This window comes from Plecotus auritus (genome assembly GCF_963455305.1).
Source record: "Plecotus auritus genome assembly, chromosome: 2".
In the NCBI taxonomy this organism is placed as follows: domain Eukaryota; kingdom Metazoa; phylum Chordata; class Mammalia; order Chiroptera; family Vespertilionidae; genus Plecotus; species Plecotus auritus.
This window is the reverse complement of record NC_137771.1, coordinates 172,951,640-172,970,686: the sequence shown is the minus strand read 5'-3', so window position 1 is coordinate 172,970,686 and position 19,047 is coordinate 172,951,640. Positions and strand designations below refer to the sequence as shown.

The following is a 19,047-nucleotide window of genomic DNA, read 5'->3' as shown; positions in this document are numbered from 1 at the left end:
TCCCAGCAGCAGAAGAGAAGGGGCAGAGTCAGGGCACAGAGAGAGCCCATCCTAGCTGGGACTCCAGCCACCACTGCTCAGCAGGTCCTCCCACTGCCTCTCACAGCCACCTGTTCCTGCTTCCTCTACCCAGAGAGGAGGGGCCGGCCACCTGCCTAGGTGTGACCTGGTAGTTTCCAGACTGCGGCCAGCTGATCATCCATGCACAGCCTGAGCACTGGCAGCAAGATAACTCTCCTGCCCCCTTGCCCAGCGACCTCTCCTCTCTGGAGTTTCATTTGAAAACATGGAATCATACTCACCCTTGGGTCCTGCAGCCCAGGAGGTCATGGAAGATGCTGTTTCACACACCTTTCCCTCTGTCTCTTCCCCTTCACCCCTCCCCACCTCCTTATGCCTTGGGCTTGGGTTTTTCCTTAGACTTGGATCTCATTCCTAATCCTAGACTTCATTAGTATACTAGTAATCTAGGGAAAATTAGAGAAACTTTCTGGCTGTTAAATGGGCATAATTGCTACCTCACTGCACTGTTTTGTGAGGGTTACATAAGAGAGTAAACTCTTCTTCAGTGCCTTGTAGGGAGCAGTTAACCCTATAACCGCTCCCTAAAGCCGCAAACAAGTCCCAACTTAGAGGGCACAGCCCTCTTACCATAATTAAACTTGATCTTGTGACTGCTCCCTAGATCTTTCCTCAATAGCTAATGGGCTGTGGGAGGTGCAGCAAGTGCTGCCAAAACAAGTGAAACTTACAAGAACATTGTAAATTACCTTGTTTACCTCTGACTATAAAATAAAGCATCAGCTTGCAGTGTGGATCTGTTCTGTGGTCTCAGTCACGCACAGAAGATCCACCTAGACCCAGCTTATTCTCTTTGTCTGTCTTTTCTTCATCCTTCGCCGGCCCTCCCTCAGGCTCGCCGAACCCTTGGCTGTGCTGGCGTGGCACAGTGCCTGCTGCCACACACTTGGTGCTCACCAAAAACATGTCTCTCAGGTGCTCAATAAATGAGCGAGAGCCCTGATGTCTGCCCTGACCCTCAAGCAGTAGAGAGAAGGGACAGCCCCTGAGGTCTGGAGGAGACAGCTCTCCAGGGTGGGGCAGGCAAGACCTTGATTCTAACATTCCATTGTCACATCCTGTGACTCCGCATCCCAGCCAGAGAGAGGACCATGCCCTGCTGCCAGCCTGGAGGTTCAGGGTGGAGAAGGCACTAGCTGGGAGAAGGGAAAGGGTACATGTCTAGTTGCAGTCACAGGGTCTGGGAGGAGGGAAGTGTGAGGGTGATGACTTAGGGAAACTTAGGGGACTTGGCCACAAAGAAGGGAATGAAGCTGCTGAACACATATCCAAGTGCCTAGAGATGACCCTATCCCCACATGGGACCAATGAGCTGGTCGAACAAGGTACCTTGGAGATTTCAGGACCAGGGTTTTATGATGAAAGCAGCTCTAGAAAGGAGGAATGCTGCTGGATCAGCATCAAGAAATCACAAGCTCTCAGGACTAGAAGGAACTTTAAAGTGGATCTAAAGGTCTGGGTTCTATTTTCTGCTTCTTCCTTAACGGTAGCCCAGGAGCTGTGTGATCTTGGACAAGTTGTCTTCTCTGGGCTCTGGTCCACAACAGCTCCACAATCCCCTTGGCCATGCGGTCTGAGGTTCTGCACTGGGTCTGTGACTGTCTTCCAGAACCTAACCCTGCCCTGGATAAAGGGCTCTGCTGCTGGAGAGAATCACTCCAGGGTGTGTGGTGAGGGGTTACTGTATGAGTAGAAGCTGAGGGGCTCTATCTGGGGTACAACCCAGCACTTGGGGTCAAGGATCTTAGACTCCAGGTCCAACTATACCATTAATCTGTAGACTGCTCCTGACAGGCTGAGCCCTCCCATTCAACCCCAGTGCTTGGCTTTATAAAATGGGAGCGTGGATTCAGGTATGGAGAAGGGGCCCAGGGCCACAGCACTGACTGAATTCAGCTGGACCCTGTCCAGTAGTGTGTGATCTAGTGTGAAGACAGGAGAAATCCAGCAAGAATGCAACTCCTTTCTGCCACCTCCCTTCCCTGCTGGGCTGCCTCTGTCCCACCCCAGACAGGAAAGGGACTTCCTCATTCCAGCAGCCAGTGGCTTAATCTACAAACAGGAATTCCAGTGCCTTTTCACACCACCCCCAACCCCATACACACCCACACTCTCCAATTATTCTTTTCATCATATCAGTGATCCACAGCCTGGCTCAGCCATAGTGATAGATCCTCCAACTGGTGGGGGGAGGGAGGATCTATCATAGACGCCCCTAACGACGCCCCCTCTTAGCAGGAAGTAGCTATGGAAAACGGACCTTCAGCCCCTGACCTTGCCCGGACTCTCAATTTTTTTATAATACCACAAAAAGCCTGGAATGATAGATCCTCCCTCCCCGCAACTGGTGGGCTGAGTTATGACGTTACTGGCGTCTGCCGCTGAGACATCCCTGGGACATTGAACCACCAATCAGCGCATGCCGAGTGCCTGGGCCCAACCCCTTCCTGTTCCTTCCCTTGAAAGGACTCTCCACCCATGCACGTGTTACTGTCTCTCCCTTCTGTTCTGCAGGAGGCAGTCTGGTTGGGTCCCTCCTTCTTCTCCTCCTGCCCCCGTTTTCCTGGTTTCTCTACCTCCTCTGTAAGGAATCTCGCTGGTTACTGTGGAATAAACCTCCCCTTTAATATGCCTTGATTTCTCTACTCCCGTTTCCTGCACCTTGAACCTTACACATGGCAGGTAAGGAGGTGAGGAATCCTCCAGGAGTGAAGCTGGCTGAATGCTTCCCTGGGTTTGCTGAATTTGTCTGGTCCATCTTCCTCTGTTTCTGGGGGAATTTCCAAGCCTGGGCACATGACTGTTAGCTTCAGGGCCATAATAATCAGACAGTTCCTGGACCCCCATTTCAGCCAAACTCAGCTCTCACCCAGAATCAACATAGGAGGCTATTTCATTAACTTAACAAACATATTTGGAGCACCTACTGTATGCCACACATTGTTCTAGGCACTTGGAATGTTGCAGAACACTGATGAAACCTAAGCGACACTTAGAGAAATGGAGTTACACAGCTTCATGACGCCGATGGTCTCAGCGGAGTCACCTCCAAAATCTGATGAAGCCAATATGGTGGAAGCTTTCCCTTTATACCTTTTTTTTTGGTCTTTGTCCCCCAAATATAGGTTATACTTCCAGACCTTTCATGGGCTTTGCAAAAAGCCCCAGGTGTTGGGGGTCTTGAGACCATACCTAAGGGTCTGGCCTGGTGCCAGCACTGATAACCCCCCTCTGGGGGTTGTGTCATGGTTTATGGCCTCTGTAAAATGTGAGCATTTAGGTAACAGGTCTTGAAAGACCAGTTTGTGGAAAAAGGAGCAATGACTTAATTATAGTTTATCAAGAATGTACATTAGATTGCTGTCACAGATTCAGATTGCTAGCCCCCCAAATATCAGGGTTACATTGGAATTAGCCTTTTAGCCTTCTCAGGAATATATCACTTAGTAAGACAGATCCCTGCCATGTGGAACTACCTTCCTAGTGAGGAAATGGCAAACAATAAATACAATAAATAAGTGAATTATATAGGGACAAATAGCATGGAAAAAAGAAAAAAAATGAGGTCCAGTGGTTGGATACCTGCAAAGCAACTGAGAACAGATTAACAGGAACAAAGACACCAGGAAGTTGCTCAGTAGTGAGTAACTCACTAAATAAAGGTGTATTTATCAAATTCAACAAGGGGAGGGGAGTCGGGGAGGAGCCTGGGGCTTCCATGGGGAAGTTTGGGAGGTTCTGTTGGCTGTCTGTCTGTCTCCATGAGAGGTCGATTCCCTAGAAAGTCCCTCTGAGGGGAAATAATGGCAGCTGCATATTTGGAAGGTGCTGCTTTCTTCAGATAAAGGAAGTTGAGAAAACATTGCTTTCTGTATCTTCTTTAACGTTTCCACTTTAAAATAATCTTTATACCACCTCTGGGGTTCTGAGTAGGTCTCCACAGGCTCTAAAACGTTGAGTGTGCACAGATTGCATCGGTGAGACACAGGAGAAGCGGTGAGAATCATCTAAGAGTGCAAGGCCCTGAAAGTGGGCCCCCAACCCGTGTCCTTGGGTGGTAGCACAGGAAACTCCAGCGAGCCCTCTGTTCATTTGTCCATTCATTTCTTTTATTCAGGTGTAACCTGCATCCAGTAAACTATACCAACCTTAAGTGGTATATAGCCTGATGAATTTTCACTTATGTATACACCCAGGATGTATCCACTACTCAAACCACAATAATAAGACATTTTTAGTGCCTCAACAGGCTTCCCTGTGTTCCCTTCCAGTCATCTCTCCCCAACCCCCCAAAAAACACCATTCTTACCTATATCACTGTAGATTAGCTTACCTATTTTTGAACTTCATATAAGTAGAATTATGCATTTATACCCTTTTGTGTCTGGCTTCTTTTTCTTATCAGTATGCTTGCAAGACTCATCCATGTTGTTGTGTGTAACAGCACTTCATTCTTTTGTTGTTGTTGTATAGGATTCCATTGAATAAATATACCACAATTTATTTATGCATTTTCCTTCAGATGGACATTTGGGTTGTTTCCAGTGTCTCACTATTCTAAATAAAGTTGCTATGAACATTCTTGTACACATCTTGAGCATATACATCCAAGAGTAGAATTGCTGGGTCTGTGGGTAGACACGTGTTCTCTTTAATATACAGCATCAAACAGTTTTCCAAACTGATTGTGACAGCTTATACCACACCAGCAAAGTATGAGAGTTCCAGACGCTCCACAGTCTCAACAATTGGCATCATTGGTCCTTTTCACCGTAGACATTCTTGGGGATGTGTGTTTCTCACTGGATTTAACCTGCATTGCAGGGAGCCCTCTGTTTTCCCAGGTGGTACACTGCTGCCAGGGAAATGCCTTTCACAGGGAAGGTATTTGGAGGACACAGAAAGGGAGAAGGATGGGCCGGGTAGAAATAAAGTACGCATGCAGGTGTGCACACACAGGCACACTCCACTACAGAGGAAGCTATGCGGGGATGGAACATCTCAGAACTGGGGGATAAACAGACCCAGGCTGGGGTAGACAGATGACGGAGCAGGGACAGGAGGAAGAGGAGATAGGATATCTGAGCATTGGAAGGAGAATGAGCATTAAGTCAAGAGAGAACAAGGAGCCCACAAATCAGCATGTTGAGGCTCCCTAGGAGGCCCATAGGATGATGCATCCCAAGCAGAGAGGCCACGTCTCATTGAGTCTCACCTGAAAAAACTCTTCCTTGCAAGGAAGGGAGAGCTCAGGCTCTGGCAATATGAGTGGGGCTCACCCAATCAGAGCCCAGGGCTGTCTCTCCCCCGGGCTCTCTGTCCCGGGGCAGGAGGGGAAACCTGTGGCTGGAAGAGCTGAAGGGAAGAAACATGTGTCCTGGAAGTCCACTGGGATACCTTTTGTGCCTCACCTCAAGTCCCCTTGGCCCCCCTTCCTACTCCAGCCACTGTGCAGAGGCCACTTTCCCAGGAGCAACCAGGGGTATCCTGCCACGTGCCATTTGCTCTCTGCCCCGGGATGCTTCTGGGAGCTGATCCAGCAACACTGGACTGGGAGAGTTAGTCACCTATAGAGCAACCCATAAACCGTGGGGATGGGAGCTGACGGTTCTGACATTTCATAAGGCTTCTCAGAAGGTCCCACAGGATCAAGCCACCAGTCAGCCATAACAGGGGCCAAGGTGAGAAGGCATCTTGGTATTGGGTCTCCCTTCTTCCCTGTTCCACTGCCCCTTCCCCTCACCCCTGCTCATTGGACTGTGTTCCTAAATAAATTATTCAGGTTCGGCTTTCAGAGAAACTGAGCTAAAACAGATTGGCAAAGGTGTAGAGCGAGGCTTGGGCGGGGGTAATGAGTCACTCCATTCAGTTGGAACATAGGAGTGGGGAAGGGAACCACCAGCAGGAGATAAGGCCACAGTGTGCCTTGGGGCCATGTGGTGGAGGACGTTTCCTGTGGTCCGTGGAAGGTTAGCCTTTATTCTAGAGACCATAGGAAGCCAGTGATGGTTTTTGAGTAGGGAACTGGCAACACTAGAGCTATTCAGGTATTCTGATTCTTCCTGATTCAGTTTTGGAAGATTGTATGTTTCTAGGAATTTGTCCATTTAACACAGGTTCTACAATTTTTTGGCATATAGTTGTTCATAGTGTTTTCTAACAATCCTTTATATTTTTGTGATGTCAGTTCTTACTTCTCCTCTTTCATTTCTGATTTTATCTATTTGGATTCTGTGTTTTTCTTGATGAATCTAGTTAAAGGTTCATCAATCTTGGCACATGCAAAAGAAATGAAAGTAGACCACAAACTTACACCATACACTTGAATACACTCAAAATGGATAAAAGACTTACATGTAAATCACAAAACCATAAAAATCCTAGAAGAAAACATAGGCAGTAAAATTTCAGACATCTCTGGTAGCAATATTTTTGCCAATTTATCTCCTAGGGCAATGGAAACAAAGGAAAATAAATAAATAAATGGGACTACATTAAACTAAAATGTTTTTGCACAGCAAAAGAAACCATCAACAAAATGAAAAGGGAACCCATTGTATGGGATAACATATTCACCAATGATGCATCTGATAAGGAGTTAATTTTCAAAGTATATAAAGAACTCATGCTACTCAACATCAGGAAGACAAACAATCCAAATAAAAAATTGAATAGACACTTCTCCAGAGAGGAAATACAGATGGCTAATAGACATACAAAAAGATTCTCAACATCACTAATCATCAGAGAGATGGAAATTAAAACCACAATGAGATTATCACCTCACACCTGCTAGAATGGCTATCATAAAAAAAAAAAATCAACAAACAAGTGCTGGTGAGAATTGGAGAAAAGGGAATCCTTGGGTATTGTTAATGGGAATGCAAACTGGTGCAACCACTGTGGAAAATAATTATGGAGTTTCCTAAAAAATGTAAACTAGAACTGCCTTTTGACCCAGTGATCCCACTTCTGGGAATATGTCCTAAGAAGCCCAAAACATCAACTCAAAAGAATATATCCACCCCTATGTTATTGCAGCATTATTTACAACTAGAGGCTAGGTGCACAAACTACATGCATGGGTAAGGTCCCTAGGCCTGGCCGGCGATCAGGGTCGATCTGTGAGTGACCAGCAGGCAGGGCAATCAGGAGGCCCTCACTGGCACACACCTTGGCTGGCCTGGGTCATGAGGACTGGGGGCAGCTCCTGTGTTGAGTGTCTGCCCCCTGATGGTCAGTGCACGTCATAGCTACCAGTTGTTCTGCCTTTTGGTCAATTTGCATATTAGGCTTTTATTATATAGGACTAGAGGCCCGGTGCATGAAATTCGTGCACGGGGGTGTGTGTCCCTCAGCCCAGCCTGCACCCTCTCCAATCTGGGACCCCTTGAGGGATGTCCAACTGGGATCAGGCCTAAACAGGCAGTTGGACATCCCTCTCACAATCCAGGACTGCTGGCTCCCAACTGCTCGCCTGCCTGCCTTCCTGATTGCCCCAACCGCTTCTTCCTGCCAGCCTGATCACCCCCTAACCACTCCCCTGCCAGCCTGATTGATGCCTAACTGCTCCCCTGCCAGCCTGTTTGCCCCTAACTCCCCTCCCCTGCAGGCCTGGTCACCCCTAATTACCCTCTCCTGCAGGCCTGGTCACCCTAATTACCCTCCCCTGCAGGCCTTGTCCCCCCCAACTGCTCTCCCCTGCAGGCCTGGGTCCCCCCCAACTGCCCTCCCCTGCAGGCCTGGTCACCCCTAACAGCCCTCCCCTGCAGGCCTAGTACCCCCCAACTGCTCTCCCCTGCAGGCCTGGGTCCCTCCCAACTGCCTTTCCCTGCAGGCCTGGTTGCCCCAACTTCCCTCCTCTGCCGGCTTGGTCACCCCTAACTGCCCTCCCCTGCAAGCTTGATCGCCCACAACTGCCCTCCCTTGCAGGCCTGGTCCTTCCCAACTGCCCTCCCCTGCTGGCCATCTTGTGGCGGCCATCTTGTGTCCACATGGGGGCAGGATCTTTGACCACATGGGGGCAGCCATCTTGTGTGTTGGAGTGATGGTCAATCTGCATGTTACTCTTTTATTAGATAGGATAGAGGCCTGGTGCATGGGTGGGGGCCAGCTGGTTTGCCCTAAAGGGTGTCCCCGATCAGGGTGGGGGTTCCCTTGGGGTGTGGGGCAGCCTGGGCGAGGGGCCTGTGGTGGTTTGCAGGCCGGCCACACCCCCTGGCGACCCAAGCGGAGGCCCTGGTATCTGGGGTTTATTTATCTTCTACAATTGAAACTTCGTAGCCTGGAGCGGAGCCAAGCCTTCTGCTTGCTCCATGGCGGCAGCCATTTCTATTGGGATTTATGTATCTTCTATAATTGAAACTTTATAGCCTGGAGTGGAGCCAAGCCTTCTGCTTGCTCCCGTGGCGGTAGCCATTTTTTTGGGGGGGGTTTATGTATCTTCTATAATTGAAACTTTGTAGCCTTAAGCGAGGCCTGGGCCGGCCAGGGTGTGCAGAAAGCTTGGCTTCCTCCATCACCGGGGGCAACCCTAGCCTCCTGCTCTTTCCAGCTCCGTGGCTGCTGCCATTTCTGTTTGGATTTATGTATCTTCTATCATTGAAACTTTGTAGCCTTGAGTGGAGGCCTAGGCCAGCAAGGGCAGGTAGAAAGCTTCGCTTCCTCCATTGCCAGGGAAACCCAAGCCTCCCTCCTGCTCTCTGTGGCCTTAGCCATCTTGGTTGGGTTTATTTGCATATTCGCTCCTGATTGGCTGGTGGGCGTGGCTGGTGGGCATGGCTGGTGGGTGTAGCAGAGTGATGGCTAATTTGCATATTACTCTTTTATTAGATAGGATAGCCAAGATCTGCAAACAGCCCAAGTGCCCACCAGTAGATGAGTGGATAAAAAAAGCTGTGGTCCATTTATACAATGGAATACTATTTGAGCATAAAAAGGAAATCTTACCTTTTGCGACAGTATGAATGAACCTGGAAATTATTATGCTAAGTGAAATAAGCCAGTCAGAGAAAGACAAATACCATGTGATCTCACTCATATGTGGAATCTAATGAACAAAATAAACTGATGAACAAAATAGAAACAGAGGCATGGATGCATGGAACAGACTGACAGCTGACAGAGGGGAGGGGAGAAGGGGGAACTGGATGAAAGAAGGTTAAGGGATTATCCATAAAACATAAATACGTAACACTTAGACACAGACAACAGTGTGGTGATAACCAGAGGAAAAAAAGGAGTGGGGGTAGGTGGAGGTAGGCGAAGGGGGGTGGGGATGGGAATGGAAAGAGACTTTGCTTTGGGAGATAGGCGCACATGCAGTGTGCAGATGTTTTATTGAGTTGTACACTTGAAACCTGTATGGTTTTTCCAACAAACGTCACTCCAATAAATTCAATTTTAAAAAAATGTTAATGGGTAAAAAAAGAACAAAACACAACTCCCCTCTGCACTTCAATTTTACAACTCCTTTATAGTGTATGGGACAGATGTAACGACTTATTTACCTAATTCCTAAGTTAGTCCCCCTCTAAAACACGCATACTGGCTGTTTCATTAAAGGGTGGCCAGGGACTGTGGTTCCCTTCCTTATCCTGTGATTCCCGTGAAGCAGGAGTGAGACCCACACCGCGTTACCTCGGGGGTAGGAGTGGAGCCACCAGACGCGGTGACACCGCCCAGCCCCCCTCCACCGCTGAGCGGACTACAGGGGGTCGCTTTGCCCCTGACCAGGTTGGACGGGGTAGCACCGCCCAGGGGACCTGACCCCACGACGGGGCTTCCCTTCCGGGCTCAACACCACCCAGGTTCCGGCTGAGCGCCTAAATCAGCTTAGACTACTGGGTCTGGCTTGGCCTGTAATAAAGCGGGACGAGTAGCCCCGCCCACGAGGGCAGATCGCCAGGACGGAGCTTCCGGTTACCAGTCCGTCACGCGGAGGAGGTGCGCGCTTCTCGCTGTCTGCGAGGCGGCCGCGGACACCTCTGAAGCTCAGGGTTAGACGCGTCCCTCCTGGGGCCTGGTCCGGAGAGAGCCCGAGGAGCGCCGGCTGCCTCTCCTGCGGGACACAGAGGGAAACGCAAAGTTGAAGTGTGGCAGGTGAGTCTGGCGGGGCTGAGGGAGGCAGCACCGCAGACGGGGAACGGAGGGGCGAGGGGGCGGAGAGAGAGTGAAGAGAAGGGCCGAGGAAAAAGTGTTCTGAAGACCAAGGGAAGAAAGTCTCCGCAAGAGCCGAGTGTTCCCCTGGGTTAAATGCCATTGACATGCCTTGAGGGACATGAAGGCCCTAATGAGGGTATTGGATTTGGCTAAAGAGCAGTTTGTAGGTACATCGTGTCCCACTTATACTGAAGCCCGAAAGGTTTTAGATTTGGCAGTAGAGACATCTTTTATAGAGGCGAGGCATGCTTACTGTCCTCCCGTTACCTGCTTTCAAAATAATGAATTAGTCCCTTAGAATTTCAAAAGATAAGTAATTAACCCAAAATAAACTCTTGGCCTTTATATGTTAATTAGTTTAGATCTATGGCAGATAGTATTCTTTTTTTTTTTTTTAGCTGTTACAGAAATGTACTGAGTCTGTTCAGCAGAGCGATGACCTGGGGGGTTGGGGGGGAGCTAGAGATCCCGGCCTTTATAAGCTGCAGGACAGCGTGTGCCCAGCGGGAGGCTGGGGTGGCATGGGGGCAGGGGTCACTCTCCCTGGAGAAGGAGCCATAAAGTGCGCAGCCGCGGACTCCCTCCCCCTGGTGGCCGGTCCTGGCTGTTACACGGGCAGCTGCCCTCCAAGGGGCACATGATCTGCAAAAGCAACGCCACAGGACAGGACAGGAAAGAGACCCCTTTGTGCACAGAGATCCTTCTAGAAAGCGAGAGAAGAGAGGAAGGAGGCGAAAGGGGTCCAATGCTACACAGTGTTGACTTAGCTTTCCACGCCCCGTTACACACAGCAGTCGAATTTGTAAGTCAGGAAAATCCCAGCGCCCCCACCCACACAGGGACAGGCTGGGCCCCCCATGGTGCGAAGCAGCAGCAGTGTTTATTCAGGACACGACACCGTGAGGGGATCTGCGCGTGTCCCCTTCTCCCCGGGAGAGGGTGCATGTTGATAAGGGACCCAGTAGAAACCTTTGAAACTCTGAAAAGTTCATTAAAAAAACCACTCCTTTCGCCTGGTCTCAGCCAGGCCTGCACTCTGAGCCGTGCGTACTGGCTTTGGGGCGCCCTCTGGTGGCAGAAAACCAGAGTCGGAGGCCAGCGGGGGGCCCAGCACTGCCCAGGCCACTTGGCCTTCTGGCAGATAGTATTCTTTTTGACGTCTAAATTGTCCCATTTTGAGGTCTCTGCCTCCAGACCTACCCCTTCCCGTCCATGCTAACTTATTACTAAGTAAAGAGTAAGGGGTATAAGAGAACAGTCAGAAATCTGGCGTGATTGTCCAGGTGCCAGAGATTGAAACCTAAACCATTCAGTACCTTGGAGCTTTAGGACATTTGTGGATGAGTATAAAGTACAACCAACCTCCACATCCGAGTATGACGGAGTAGCTTATATCACACTAACCCTCCGATCGATAGTAAGGATAAAAGCTGAATAAAATATTTAAAGCAACTGAAGGTATTAGAGAGAAATCAAGTCAGACAGGACTTGAAAGAGGAAATTGCTGGAGAGAATGTGGGAGCACCTGGGCAAGCCCCACATTTGCCTGGGCTTCCCGCCCCCCTTCAGCCCCCTCCCCCAGAATATTTGCTAAGTCTTAGAGGGAGGAACAAAGACCAAGCTGAAAGGTGGCCAGGGCTTGTGGCATTTCAGTTGAGCTGGGAATAAGGAAGTTGGAGTTCAGAGATGCCATGGCGTCTGAGATGTGATAGAGAAGTTTCAGCTTATGAAGGCCAGGGATTCTTGTCCTATAGAGTATAAAAACTCCCATCACATACGCATAAGGCTGTTTCATCAGAAGCAGGAGGAACATGAGCCCTGGCCTCTGGTAGGAAACACAGCAGGATCTTGAAGGACTGAGACTAGTTGGTAAAGATGCCTGTTTATTTTCCTATAATTAGGAGGCAGGAGTCCAGTCCTGGAATTTGGTGCTGCAGGGGGTCTTCCGGGATGGGGAAGACCACTCTGACCAGGAAGGGAGTACTGGACTGGGTGGAGGGAATGCTCCACCACGACAAATTCCATGAAGTCCTCTATCTGAGCTGCAGAGAACTGTACCAGCTGATAAAGATACAATTTGCTGATTGGATTGCCATGATTGGCCTGGCTCCCAGGCCTCCATCCACAGATCCTGGCCCAGTCGAGAAACTCTTTGTTCGTCCTAGATGCGGTTGATGAACAGATTACTCTGTGAGGAGCACACATAGGATCTGTTAAGACTGGGCAGAGCTGCAGCCAATGCCCCTCCTACTGAGCAGATGGTGTGACCTCACAGCCACTGCCCAGACCACTACAACACCCTTCATGCATTTTTTTAAAATTTATTTTATTGATTTTTTACAGAGAGGAAAGGAGAGAGAGCTTTAGAAACATTGAGAGAGAAACATTGATCAGCTGCCTCCTGCACACACCCTACTAGAGATGTGCCCGCAACCAAGGTACATGCCCTTGACCGGAATCGAACCTGGGACCCTTCAGTCCGCAGGCCAGTGCTCTATCCACTGAGCCAAACCGGGTAGGCCCTTCATGCATTCTTTCTAATGTACTCAGCCCAGGCATCTGGGTGACATGAGGACCTGTGGGGCCCATGCTGTTTAGCTGCTAAGAGAATCTGAGAACAGGAAATTCTATGTAATAAATTTCAGACACATGAACTGGATTTACCATTTCCTGAATATAAATATGAAGTGTTTTAGAAAGATGATGACTTTGAAAACTGTAGTTTTATCCACTTGAATATCAGGGGTTTGGGCAACTATTTTTTACTCTCGGGGAATAAACAGGAATAAAATATATTCATATCTCTTCCTTTGGACATCTGAAAAATCTACTTGAAAATTTTGAAAGGCACAATCCAATTTTCAACCGTGACAGTAATTTCTTCTTTGACTTCCAAAGGCAAAAAAGTTCTTATATAATATGTCACAGAGTATACAGTTGAAATTACTGCAGTGAGTAGGACAAGGAAATCAACATTTTCATGCAGTAAAAACACTTACCTAGTTCTCTGAGGCCCAAAATGAGGAAATTTGTGAAACAAGCAATGGATTTGCCAATGGGTGTACCAGTGTACCAATCCATTAATATTTTTTCCAAATTAAATGTCCAGAGTTTTGCTTTCCATATTAAGCGCTGTCATTTTGTGCAGACAATAGCTCTAATTTTACAGGGAGTATTCAGGTTAATTTTTTTCTCCATGCTTCCTCCCAGCTTCCTGAGCTCCCGTGGTTCTTTTTCCCCATGACGATCTATGAGACACTCCTCAGGTGAGTTTTAGTTCATAGCTCATATTTCAGTCTCAGAAATAAGTCCAGGCCTATTTAGAGGAATCAGTAACAGTGGCCTCTGCTCCTGCCTACCTGTCTGATGGATGACCTTCCTCCTGAGAAAATCACATCCTGGGCATGATGAGGCCTTGGGTTTCCCCTGTCTGAATCTCGGTTCCCCCCAGATGGGCTTTTCTCATCATTTGCAGATTTCTATGATGTCACCACTTAGTTTAGTGGCAGTCTATCCCCTGGGAGCCAGGAGAACCGAGTTACTGCCTGAACCTACATTTCTTTTCCCCTGCCGTTTGTCCAGTCACTTTCCCTGGGCCTCACTGAGCACCTGTGTAGTTCCAGTGGCAGTTGTCCAAGAATTCCCAGGACTGAGGGGTTTCCCAGGAGGCAGACTGTAATGCCAGAGCAGTCCCAGGGGGACAAGTTGGTCCCCTTCTTAACAGTGGAGTTTGTAGTCTGTGAACTAGTCCATGTGTGAAGTTCTTTCCCTTTTTAGGAAATTCTGGGCTGTTAACAATAAATGTGGGAAGGTATCTGAGGAAATAACTCCGGTAATTAAGTTACAGCTTCATGTAAGCCTCACTTCTCTGGAGATGGGGAACAGTTAGAGCAAGAATTTTCTCAGAGCCTTATCTCCCCTAGGTTTGACAGGATTTTGTGTCGTCGGATAGTAAACTGTCCTTGAAGCTAGTGTTTTTAATGCCATGGTTCCATGTTTTTCTCTTCATTTGTTGCTGAGCCTGGGGGAAGTCTTGTTAAAGTGGGCCAGTGCAATGACAGCTGACAGATGTGGCACTAAGAGCTAGAGGAAGTGGTGACATGTGGCACCTTAGGCCTTCCTGAGATCTGCCAACTCTGGTCACTGTTGAAATCATCATCTCAGATTTTTCACTTTTAGCTAAACATGATGTGCTTAATTTTCATTTTGACTGAGATGGTTTTCCCTCATAGTTAGTGTTTTCTTAATGTTATGGAGCACATGCTTCTTTTTTTTCATTTTTTAAAATTTTATCCTAGAAAAAATACGTTGCTCTCAAAGTTATTTTATGTCTCTCTGTAATCACTTATGTGAGAAGGTCCATCTTCTCCAGACACCTTTTCATCTGAAATCAGTAGTTATTCTTTCTTGTATTTCTGTGGCCAAACACATGAGTTCGTTTATTTCATCCAAATTACTTCAAAACCCAGGCAACAAGTGTGCTTTAGGAAATAGGTAAACAACTTTTTTAAAGCTACATTTGTTCATACAAATTCTTTGAGGTTCTTACAGAAAGCTTGGCAGTGCAGTTGTTTGCCTTTTAAAGTCAACAGTTGACTTCCAGTGTTCTTCTGGTGATGGACGTTTCCTCTTCTCTCAGGATCACCTAAGTGGGTCGGAGCATCCTGAGCACTAGGTCATGGTGGAGATGCCAGAATGAGAAGGCGCAAGAGTCCTGGTCCCCGTCGACCAGCCACCCAGGTGACCCGCGCTAGGCCCAGGACAGGGACCTCTGTGCCCAAGATTGCCTCCGCTCCCACCACTCCCACCCTGCTTTGCCCACAGAGGCCCCCAGCTGAGGTTGGTGTGACCTTTGAGGATGTCGCCGTGCGCTTCTCCAAGAAGGAATGGTGCCTCCTTGATGAGGCTGAGAGACAACTATACCTCGAAGTGATGCTGGAGAACTATGACCTCATCTCCTCTCTAGGTTGCTGCTGTGGAGCAGAAGATGTGGAGGCACCCACTGAACAGCATGTTTCTGTGAGAGTGTCACAGGTAAAGAATCCCAATGTAGCTTTGTCCTCCCAGAAGAGCCACCCCTGTGAGAGTTGTGGGCCAGTCCTGAGAGACATTTTCTACTTGGTTGAGAAGCAGGAAACACAGCACAGCCAGAAACTGTTGAGGTGTGGGGCATGTGCAAAGCGGTTTTATTTCAGCACAAAGTGTCCCCAGCGCCAGGAGCAGCACGTGAGAGAGACGCCTTTCATAAGAGGTGTGGACAGGGCCTCACGTGCCAAGGGCTGCCGTTTCAGTGTGTCCCAGAAGCCTTTTACCTGTGAGGAGGTTGGACAGGACGTTCTCACCAGCTCAGGACATATCCAAGACCAGGCTACTCATACCACGGGTCGGCCAAGTGAAATGTCAACATCTGGGGTGAGTTTTCAAAGGAGAAAAAGTGATTATACCAGGAAAGAATGTAAGAAAGCCATTGGCTGCAACCAAACACTTGCTCAGGACCATGGTGCCTGTACTGGAGTACAGTGTTTTATGTGCTGTGAGTGTGAAAAATACTTTACAAAAATCTCTGATCTCCGTAATCACCAGAAAGTTCACACAGGAGAAAGGCCATACGAGTGCAGTGAATGTGGAAAATGCTTTAGACAACATTCCAACCTTAATCTACACAGTCGAGTTCATTCTGCAGGAAAGTCTCATGAGTGTGGTGAATGTGGGAAATCCTTTAGCCAAAATGCAAGCCTCATTCAACACCAGAGAGTTCACACTGGAGAAAAGCCATATGAGTGTGGTGAATGTGGGAAATCCTTTAGCCAAAGTGCAAGCCTCATTCAACACCAGAGAGTTCATACTGGAGAAAAGCCATATGAGTGTGGTGAATGTGGAAAATATTTTACCAGAATCTCTGGCCTTTATCGTCATCAGAGACTTCACACTGGAGAAAGGCCTTATGAGTGCAGTGAATGTGGGAAATCTTTTGTCACGAACTATCACTTGCGTTGTCATCAGAGATTTCACACTGGAGAAAAGCCTTATGAGTGCAGTGAATGTGGGAAATCTTTTATCAATAGCTCTGGCCTCCGTTGTCATCAGAGATTTCACACTGGAGAAAGGCCTTATGAGTGCAATGAATGTGGAAAATCTTTTGTCACTAGCTCTGGCCTCCGTTATCATCAGAGATTTCACACTGGAGAAAGGCCTTATGATTGCAGTGAATGTGGGAAATCTTTTACTTATAGCAGTGGCCTCCGTTATCATCAGAGGGTTCACACTGGAGAAAGGCCTTTTGAATGCAGCGAATGTGGGAAATCGTTTATCAAGAACAGTTACTTGTGGTGTCATCAGAGAGTTCACCTGAGTAAGGCCTTATGATTGCAGCAAATGTGGGAAATCTTTTACCAGAAACAGTCACTTGCGTTGTCATCAGTGAGTTCACAATGAAGGAAGTTTTTAGTGTAGGAAACACAGGGTTTTTTTTGTTCACTGTTAACAACACTGGAGGAAACTGAGACCCCATTTTTCTGATTTTAATCTCATACATCAAAATGTCAACGGTAGGGAGATTTTCCTTAAAGTTTAGTTATGTTGGAAATGTGTCTGTGTTGCACTTTCTAACCTGCCCAGAGTTCTTGCCAGATTTATGTCACTGCAGATTTCTGTGGCCGAAGCTAACCACTTACTAGTGGTAGGTCTCTATAGTTTGTATCAGTCACCATCCTAATGTGTACAGGTAAGCTAATTTTGTTCTCGGATTTGTTGGAGGAAATTAGGAGTAGCCTGAGCCCTTATGAGATCTGCATTTCCTTCATTCTGACTAGTTGGGGCATGGGCCTGACCCAGTGTTGACCCCAGAGAACATCATCTGAGGTTAGCTGGCAGCTTGCAGAAGGACTACCTTTTCAGGGACATGTTTCCCTAGATACCTGTGATGAATATTTCCATTGTCAAAGTCAGCAGTGCAAGAACTGCCAGGTCCATGTCCCTTTGGTTTGTAAAATAATGAAAGCCCTTTTGTTTAAGTCCTCTTTAATCTTGGATGTTTTATTTACTGTGGGCTAGGTTATAAGCAGGCTTGAGCTCTACAAGCATGAAGAGGTGAACAACTTTTATGGAGTCTCAAACTTTCTCTGCCTCTGAGGGGACGGTATAGTGCTGAAATTAGCTCACCAGTTTTTGCCAAATTTGCATTGCTGCCCACATCCTCCTAGGAAAGACTGCAGGCTCTGGTACTCATGTGAAGCCTGGATGCTATGAGTTTTAGGAGACAGAGATCAGGTTCAAGAGGGGGCAGGTGAGCCTGATCTGTGTGGCTCGTGGTTGAGCATTGGTCAAGGTTCTTTTTCTTTTTTTTTTTTAATATATTTTATTGATTTTTTACAGAGAGGAAGGAAGAGTGATAGTCAGAAACATCGATGAGAGAGAAACATCGACCAGCTGCCTCCTGCACACCTCCCACTGGGGATGTGCCTGCAACCAAGTTACATGCCCTTGACCGGAATCGAACCTGGGACCTTTCAGTCCGCAGGCTGACGCTCTATCCACTGAGCCAAACCGATTTTGGCAGCATTGGTCAAGGTTCGATTCCCAGTCAGGGCACATGCCAGGGTTGCAGGCTCCATCCCCAGTAAGGGTTATGCAGGAGGCAGCCAATCAGTGGTTCTCTCTCATCATCGATGTTTCTACCTCTCCCTCTCTGAAATCAGTAAAAATATATTTAAAAGTGGCAGGGGCAGGTGTGACAACCTCAAGTATTTCTGGGAGCAGCATGATTTTTCTCTTGTTCACAGATTATGCCAGTACTTTTGGAGGGAATCACTTTCAAAGATCTTGCAAAGGACTATGTGTCCTAGTGTCTACAATTCCATACGTGATGGTCACTTGGGGTAGGACAATAGGAGTTAGGGGAAAGCATAATTGCTACAGAATCACGCCTAATAGGGATTGTGCATAATTCTTTATATGAAGATACGTTTCTTTTACCCTTGTCAATAACTCATAATGCAATTTCTGAGTCAGAGGGATAGGTGAATGTTTAACTTAAAGAAATTAGGAAGTTGTGATTTAAAGCAATTGTACATTTTTGCATTCTTCCAGCAGTGTGTGAGGTATTCAGTTCTTCCACAGCCTAGAGAAGATTTGGTTTGGTCAGTCATCCTTTATGTAAACTTTTTTTATAACTTTGTCATGCTATCTCACTGTTGTTTGATTGCATCTTTCTAAGTAAGGATTTATGATGAGCCCTTTCTTCAGATGTGCATTTGCTATCTATTTGGTAAAATGTCTGAGCATATGTTCTGGCAAGTCTATGAATTTTGGAAATTTTCTTTAGCAAGGGGTCAGTGAAACAACAAAAATGCAGGTTAGAATTTCACTCATTTTGTGTCTTTTTTGCTTTATAGGATAAATGTTTTCATATTGGAAAACAAATAAAATCAACAATTGACTCAAGATAAGGGTCTTATTTCATTCCTTTGGATGTAAATATCCAGTTTGCCCAGCACCCTTTATCGAAGAGAAACTGTCCTTTCCCAACTGTGTGTTTTTGGCTCCTTTGTCAGAAAGGAGTTGGCAGTACATGCATGGGTCTAGAGGACTATTTGGAAACAGGTCATTCTTTGGGACATCTCAGGGAGCTGCAGAAGTTATCAAGATGAGGCACTAAGGGGAAGGTGAAAATGAACCAGCTTGGAACTGATCTTCCCATTCAGTTTAGAGGAAGCACTGCAATGTGGAAAGAGCCCTGAGTTGAAATTTGTACCATGATCAGTGGTCGGCAAACTCATTAGTCAACAGAGCCAAATATCAACAGTA

General features: G+C 47.3%; 1 protein-coding gene across 3 annotated transcripts; it reads left to right on the top strand.

The window, feature by feature from the left end:
- The first annotated feature begins 9,972 nt into the window (after window positions 1-9,972).
- Window positions 9,973-18,682, top strand: LOC308243000 (uncharacterized protein). 3 transcript variants are annotated; one of them, XR_013960035.1, is made up of 4 exons: window positions 9,973-10,182; window positions 13,453-13,508; window positions 14,882-17,629; window positions 17,883-18,682. XR_013960035.1 is itself a non-coding variant. In XM_080657944.1 (3 exons), exon 3 carries the CDS (start codon window positions 14,938-14,940, stop codon window positions 16,606-16,608), a length of 1,671 nt encoding a protein of 556 aa, XP_080514070.1. In that variant the 5' UTR covers window positions 9,973-10,182; window positions 13,453-13,508; window positions 14,882-14,937; the 3' UTR covers window positions 16,609-18,682. The 3 variants fall into 3 exon arrangements, 1 of the variants encoding a protein (XP_080514070.1); XR_013960036.1 differs by having other exon boundaries at window positions 14,882-17,635; window positions 17,876-18,682; XM_080657944.1 differs by having other exon boundaries at window positions 14,882-18,682.
- The last annotated feature ends 365 nt before the right edge of the window (window positions 18,683-19,047 follow it).